General features: G+C 41.4%; 1 protein-coding gene across 1 annotated transcript in view; it reads left to right on the top strand.

The window, feature by feature from the left end:
* The first annotated feature begins 6,720 nt into the window (after positions 1-6,720).
* LOC137976761 (solute carrier family 22 member 15-like) overlaps positions 6,721-8,290 on the top strand; it is a 1,606-nt gene continuing 36 nt past the window's right edge. The window contains exons 1-4 of the mRNA XM_068824106.1: positions 6,721-6,769; positions 6,942-7,050; positions 7,657-7,729; positions 8,159-8,290. The exon at positions 8,159-8,290 is cut by the window's right edge and continues 36 nt beyond it. Of these exons, the coding sequence (XP_068680207.1) occupies positions 6,721-6,769; positions 6,942-7,050; positions 7,657-7,729; positions 8,159-8,290 (363 nt within the window). The remainder of the gene's footprint in view (positions 6,770-6,941; positions 7,051-7,656; positions 7,730-8,158) is intronic.

Genomic DNA, 8,290 nt, shown 5'->3' with positions numbered 1-8,290 from the left:
GACATTCTTCGCGCCCACCGACACTAGTTACTGGGTTGCCGTATGGCAATCCCAGTTGGAAAATGGGTAGATTTCTCCGTTTTATTTATTTAATTTTTTTCCATGTCGGTAAAAGTCTTGCCTGTCACTCCCCTGCTAAGTGGTGTCTTTGTGCATAGAGCCCTGCTGCGCGTATTTTCTTAGGATCGAGAGGGTTGTGGGAAATGCGTAGATTTCTCTGGTGGACACATTATAACGATTAACTTAACCGGTAATGGCGTCGAAAGCCATGAAGCGCGAATGGCGTTTTAGTGGATCTTTGAACAAAATATACCCTTATGAAGCTCAATAATGGCAAATCAATTGGATACTGAACAAGACAGGCGACAACATCGACAACAATCTGTCGCCCGTCGAGCCGTCTTTTACCAAGTGTGCTGTTATGTAGAACACTGAAGATTCGCCGTGCCAGCGATAATAGTGAATTCAAAGACTAGAACAGGTGGATTGAATGGAATTTCAAGCGTTAAAATCGCTGAAAAGGTAAGATTATTGTCGAAGCGATGCCGCAATTGCGTGTCTTCAAAACATGTTCCTTTGATCTCACGTTATTGTGTTTTCCGTCAAAATATTCGCTTGTTTTTGCTTTCGCTTGAACATATTTACCTTTATTACATGTCCAGTGAATAGTTTTATCCTCTGGGATGAATTTTCCGTCGAAAAATCGGTTATTTGGGCGGTCAGTGTAAAACGCAGGCTGCAGACCGGGGGTAAAATGCAGACTGAGGGTAAAATAAATATGAATAATAAAAAAACGAGTCATAAGGATAAAATAAAGATTCTTTCATTGTTTGAAAGACAATCCTGTTTTACATCTGTCAACAACTCACATTATCATGACTGCAGGTCGCTGCACCTTTTGGGGATGCGATCGTACGCGTTGAAATCATCTGTGCTTTGTTTTTGCGCTTCCAGATGCATTGCAATGTTCCAAATTATTTGTCACACTGGTACATCGAGGGAAATCGATCGAAAAACCAACAATTATTAGGTGGGTTCATACCAGCAGAATAAGTACACCTTAAGTATACCCGAGCTCAAGTATACTTAAGATCGTCCATGTTTACTTACCGTGATGAGCGTTCATATTTAGAATTCAAAGTATGCTTTCAAGGTAATCGTGTTGTCAATCAATTTCCCGCCGCACAACATGCTTGATTGACGTCCGTTTCCGGAATGTGTTTTGATAGTAGATAAGTAAGCTCGTAAGGATGGTCTGAACTAGACTTGAGAGTGTGCTTCGGCTTCTTTGAAGGCAATGAGTTACCATGGCCACAAAGTAGGTTACTTGAGCTGAAATTAAGGCCGTTCACATCTGAAGTAGGGCTCAAGTGTACTTAAGGTATCCTTAGTCCGCTAGTATGAACCCACCTATTACTTCGAATACCTGAATAATCTCGGTTTTCTTTTTTCGGTGCAACGAAATGCGCAAAGAATTTCATGTATTCCGAGCAATTAGGACGCGGGGATTTCATTGGTCAAGCTATGCGTGATAACCCCTAGGGAGAGGTTATAATTGAAAATTACATCTTCTAGATGCAAAACAAACGAACTTGTGAACTAAAGGATAAACATAACGTACACGAAAGCGAATGAAAGGATCCTAATAAGAAATTTTTACACCTCAGTCATACTGGCTTAAGCCGACTGAATTGAAACGTTAAATGGTTGCAAAATCCACGTTATCTCTGTCTTTGTTAATTGGTATTGTAGCCATGCGTGTCAAAATAAATTGAGTTATTGGGTAATTACTCGATTACTTTGTTCAGTGCAGCAAAATGGACAGTTGAATTACGGGGTGGTGACTTCTTTGCCTCAAAGCAACTCGCTTAACGAAACTATCCTTTTTCCAACAACAACAAGGATTCAAACAGCTTCAATTCTTACTGAGTTCGATGAAAATCCGGATTTAAAACATGCGGTGGGGCAACCAAAGCGATGGGAGCTGTGTTGGGGTTTCAGTGTGAAATTACAAACGGGTACTAACACTCTTATAACTCTTTTTTCGTTATTACTATATTAACCCGCAGTCTGCAGTCTGCATTTTACCCTCAGTCTGCATTTTATCCCTGGTCTGCAGTCTGCAGTATGCGTTTTACACTGACCGGTTATTTGGGTGGTTTTTGGCAACAGAGGTTAATTACTCGTAATGCGATCGCTTCCGTTGCCGTTAGCAATGGGTCGCAAATTTGACACTTTTATCGCATTATCACATTACGCATTGAATCCACGTTATTTATTATTCCTAAAAATCTAAAAATATTCGTGCCTCATCAGTTTTCGGTCGAATTTATGTCCAAGAAAGCAGATAAATTGCAGAAAATTTTAGTTTTGCATCCAAAAATTCGTAATCAACGCTAAAATGACCAAATTTTGCCTGGAAAACATATTTTACTGTTATTTTTCTTAATTTTTTTCGTTCAACTTTCGCTTTTATAAAATGTTTCAGTTGTCTGTAAATAAGTTATAAGCTGTTGGAAAGCTTATTTTCTTAGCTTTAAAATGATGTATTTCTTCCCCCTAACTTTAAATATTTTTTGAGAAAAAAAAACATTTTTTGGAGATGGCTGATTTACCGCGGTTTTCTCGCGGTTGGAAAAGTAGGAAAAAGAGTTAGGCCGGTAGCCAGGTTTTTAACCTCAGAAAAGGATCTGTTTCGTCGTACGAACGTGTGAGGACCTGTGAGCGAAAGGGCCTCTGCTGGTATGACTTCTGGGTGACCTAACGTCTTACTAATCGAGCGCGAGGGCCGTACTGCCAGGGAAATATTGGCCCGAGGTCGTGGCAGTACGGACCGAGCGCAGCGAGGTCCGTACAAAAACGACCCAGGGCCAATATTCCCCAGTACGGCTCGAGCTAGCTCGGTTAGTAAGTAGTTTATTATATGGTTTTTTAATTACCTTTTGCTTTGTTTTCGCAAGCCCGTAATCGGCCCGTGGGCCAGTCACAATTAGCCAATCAGAGCGCACGTTATATCGGCTACAAACCCCAACTTGAAAAAAATTGCCTGGAACGCTGCACGTACCAAAGGCAGCCCAGTGTACCCTCACGGAGGGTCTAGTATTTTTTAAAATTCTGTAACAGTCCACTCCGAAGCGTCATGATATAAGTTCAATGTAAAGGTTTTTACTTCATCTCTCATGTTAACCGGAAATTTCTATTTTTGTCGAAAGACCGCTTCTCGTAATCGGGCGATTTATTTATATAATATATATAGAGATATACATGCTTAATTGACCACTCCCCAGAGGGGCTTTTCAGGGCCAATGAAAAACAATTAACGAAACGATAGAACAACAACAACTGTTGACAATCCCGACTGGCCGGAGGCAAACCAGCTGGCTTTTTGCAAGTGCGGCCGGGAAGTTGAACCAGAGACTACGAGGAACAAATTCAACGAGTGTTTAGAACGGGTCTTGAACCCGGGAAATCCGAATCTCATATTATATATTTATATATAATATACTTATTTATGATATATTTATATATTTATATAATTTATACAATATATTTATTTAATTTTTAACTTTCGTAAAATTCGAGTAATTTGGGTGGAGGGATGAAGTAGCGGTGAGGGCACTCACCTCCCATCAATGTTGCCCGGGTCCGATTCCCATACTCGGCGTCATATGTAGGTTGGGTTTGTTGGTTCTCTACTCTGCACCGACAGGTTTTTTCTCCGGGTACTCCAGTTTGCCCCTCTCATCAAAAACCAACCTTGATTACTTTTGCGTTAATTTATTGATTTCAGTTTACAGTGTCCCCTATTTGTGCTCCAGCGCTAGAAGACTAGACATTTAAATAAAGCTCCTTTCCTTTTCTTAAAGCCGCCTTACTTACTCATAATTGTGAACTTTGTAATTCTGTTGTTGGGTTTCTCTCATATAACTGGCCCATAAACAATCCCAATTTCATGAAAATTCACGGACAATCTGGGGAACGATACAGTTTTGCACAGTCATGCATCATAACATGATCATGCCGTCCGTCTGTCCTTCGTTCCAGTTCGTTCTATGTACTTATTGACAGAGTGGGAGGGCCGGACGGGAAAATATTTGGCCCGAGGTCATGGCGTACGGACCGAGCGCAGCGAGGTGGGTTCGTTACCCAACGTCACAATGAGCACAGAGATTTAGAAGCTGAACTACTGAGTATGTAGCGATGTTGAGATCGAGCCTGTCCTTCAAGATATCTCTGGAGAACAGCTGGAGAACAGGGGTTCTAATCGCTGTCGCAAGCAGCCGAGGTAGGATATTCGGCAGGCTATTATGGAAAATAAGACCACTATCTGAATTAGTAGGGTGGTTTCTTACAACTCCACTCAGGCTCAGTGGCACAAGGGTGTGAAAGAATATGCTACGCGCCTCGTTGGCTATCTATCATCTCATATCCAACGCGTGCTCATGGAATAATTGTTAAATATCCATTTGAAAGTCGGAGATATGCATCACTTGAAGTTGTGAAGTGGTGAGAGCATCGCTTTCGCAGTAAAGCTGAAGTGATTCTCAGAATCGACGTCTCAGCAATACGTTAATGTCTATTTAATACTCATTCCATGAGCGCGCTTTGGCTATCAGATGGCAAATAGCCAATGAAGCGCATAGTACCGAGTTGGCTTTGCCCAATCTCATATCCGTTCCCAGGCCCTCTCCCCAGAAGCTAAGAGAGAGGTCCTGGAAACGAAACTGGTTTCATGAAATTTTATATAACTCCGAAATGCTTCAATTTTTCAATATAACCGGTGCAATAAGTTAAGTTCCATATAAGGTCATACTGCATGTGGGCTGATAGCCGAGGTTGAGCGAGCTGATTAAAACGCAAGAAGCACGACACCCGGGATTAATTATTAATTATTTTATTTATTATTTTGAATCAGCTCAGGCTAATCTAGCCATTGGGTGGAAAAGCCATTGGCAATTCCAGTCCAAATTATCTCGTCCTTAAATCGCCTGCCTGGATTTTTTCTCAGTTTAAGGCTACTAATCCACTGTTTTACGTCACAGGATTTTACCGGAGTCTGCTCGATGGTTGGCCGTTAAGGGGAATTTGACGCAAGCGCATGCTGTTCTGATGAAGTATGCTAGCAAGGAATCTTCGTCCGTGGACTCAGATTCCGTGAAAGACGACTTAACCACCTATTACCAAAGTGAGGTGAAATCAAAGGTCAATGTTACAAACAGGATGTCGTTTTTGGATCTGGTTCGTAGCCCACGGCTTTGTAAACGAACGGCCATTCTTTGTTTTAATTGGTATGTAAATAAAACACGACTGGAAGGTTATTGAACCGTTGCACTTACTAGTGAGGTTGGTTTAGTGGGTAATTTGTTTCTTTGTCCTTAAAATTTAGCTCTCACGATTTCTTACTGTTGCCAGTGTAAGAAATTCTTTACATTAAAGAGGACGGCAAAGATCAGGCTGAAATTTCTCGTTTTGCAAAAACTCAAAAATAACTTGTTTGATCTGGGCAGAGTTTGTAGAGGGAAGGATCTGGGTCAATTTTTTGCACGTAAAAAGAGACACCGAGCCCTTTCTCACGAGAAAGAGGTAATTTGGAATAAAAGAACTTTTTATTTTATGACAAGCAGCAACTTGAAGTTTGCTGTTTCATGTAAACGCGATACAAAATCTTTTGAGTCTGTAGTGGTATTTTTAGACGGATTAAATGGATCAACACAACAATTACTACATTATCAGTCAGTCTCTCATGTCCGACCTTGCATGCACACTGAGCTAAGTGCCAAGTGACCTGGCCTTCTGCACCAACAATATCTTACTCATGCGCACACACCAGTCAACTCCACAGTAATGGAAATGATTGGTTTTTTTTCTTCTTTCTTCACACAGGGTATTTTTTTCTTTTTCCCAACTATCTGGGAGCCCTGAACAGGCTAACCTTAGATTAATCTCGTACTTGGTCAGTTAACGAGTGAGACATTTTAAAACCAAGTTATGCAGTTTGTTAGATCTGACTGCGTCAATCAGATTCAGCCGCGCCGCAGCTTACTGAGGCATTTATGCAGTCGTGTGGTCAGCCAGTCAGTCAAATTTATGATAGAAACATATGATTTTCTCAGCGAGATACCATTCATTCAACTAATTTTGATTGGTTGATTCGCCAACACCAGGCCAATTTGTGAGTCTGTCCGTCAGCCAACCAGTTCGGCCTTGGGGCCGTTAATTTGTCCCTCGAACTCGGCCAGTCGTTCCCTCCGTCCGTCCATTCGTTGGTTAATCGTTAGGGACCTTCAACACGACGGCTACGCAACGCGAAAAAAAAACCCCAGACTTAAAGAGCAGAAAAAAAGCGTGCTTCATGCGCATTTTAGTGCATTTCTATCTCGCTTTCTGCAAAATATGAACAACTTGGCCAATTTAAGGTTTACTTAAAAATTCTCATCAATCCAGTTGTGGCCGTGTTAACCGTGGCCTCAGGTAACATTGTGCAATGCGAACACAGTACTAGCTACGATCGCCGCACAATGGTTTTTTATTTCCAAGTGACCTTTACGTTGGCCAGTTGCCTTCCTTATTTATAATTATAAGCTTGCTAATTCAGTCAGCCAGCCAGTCAGTTGGTCTGTTATTCAAGCATGGTCTGCCAGGAAAGCTAAAATACACCAGCATGTCATATTTTTAAACTAAACCTGCAGATTCGGACGTCGCATTCCTCACACATTCATAATGGTTCTGGGTGGCTTCACTTGCTTGATGGTGTTGGCTCTTCGAAAAGGTAAATGGAGATTTCTAACACTGCTCGTGTCTTTAATTTGTAAGATTTCAGTTCAAGGGTAAATTTAAAGCCTTAAGCTTAATAAACATGTGGACTGAGATTATTCCTTTCTATTTTTGAAACATTCATTCAATGATTGAAGGTATGTTTTTCATTCAAATTTTCCTTTTAGATCAGAAGATTGCGATAGCTGCATTGGCTTTCATTGGTCGCTTTATGGCGAGTGGATCGTTTTCCAATATTTACTTGTATTCCAGTGAATTGTTTCCAACAACACTCAGGTAATGGATTGTAGAAACTTCAGACACTTTATTCCTCCTAAGTTATACCATTAGAGTGACTTAAGCGCAAATAGAATAGAATAAGCTTCTTATAAGCAAGCAGCGTTTGCTGACGTTGACGTAATATGTGGGCTGGCGTTATATATACCTCATCCGAGCCATGTGAGCGGCAAACATGCAATACTGTGACAAGCATCAAAAGCCCCAAAGGAGATGTAAAGCAGTTCGGCGCCTTTCTTAACACGCCTCCTTCGCAATCCTAGCGGACACCCTATAGCACGCAATAACTATCAGCAAATTCGGCACCCGCGTTGCTCTACCATCCGCGCATGCCCTTGAATAATCCAAATACAGTGTGATAGAGAATATATGACATATCACATATATCTTTAATTACACGATCAGCTATTACGGGATACAATACGAACTTGCAGGTGACCAGCTCCCAGATGACTTAATAGCTCAGATGACGGAGTATCCCGATACAGCGCAATCGCACGGCCTTGTGTTCGAGTCCCGTCCAAGCCTGCGACGATCACTGTCACTTAGAAGCCAATACAGTATACTGGATGCAGTGCTACTGTTATCTTGTTTTTCTGTTGTTAGGGACCAAGGAATCGGTGTTTGCTCAACCAGTGCCCGTGTTGGTTCCATTACAGCGCCTTACATTGTTATGTTGGTAGGTTACCTTCCTGATTAAGAGAACTTGCGTGATGTGCAGATGTTATTGAACTGCATGGGAAAATATTGTTCGAGTTCCTTTTTTTGCGAGTTTATGCAGGCGAGGTCCATAAACTTGCAAAAAAGGAACGAGACCAAAATGAGTACCTTTAGGTTAGACTAATGGAAAATCCTTCTAAGATTTTTCAAACACAGATAAGATCTTCAATACTGAGAACGAGTAAAACTATTGAGAAAATTTGTTCCCAAATTTTGTTTTGAAGCGCGTGTGTTTCGTTTGTTTTAACACCCAGTACCGTGCATTTACGCACTTTAACACCATAACGTCTTTTCACATTGCAAATGCGGGAAACTCAGTAGTAGTCAAATCAGTCCTCTCTGTACGTGCGTACGGATGATTTTATTTCGCTGCGTTTTTTTGATGCAGGCACAATTGCCAGGAATGAGTGCCACGCTACCTATGGTCATATTCGGCTCGCTCACAGTGGCTGCTGGATTACTCTCCTTGCTTCTCCCTGAGACTCTGTTCTGCCAGATATTTCAGACAGTGGACGAAATC

Source organism: Montipora foliosa, chromosome 11 (genome assembly GCF_036669935.1).
Source record: "Montipora foliosa isolate CH-2021 chromosome 11, ASM3666993v2, whole genome shotgun sequence".
In the NCBI taxonomy this organism is placed as follows: domain Eukaryota; kingdom Metazoa; phylum Cnidaria; class Anthozoa; order Scleractinia; family Acroporidae; genus Montipora; species Montipora foliosa.
This window is presented reverse-complemented; position numbering and strand designations above follow the sequence as displayed.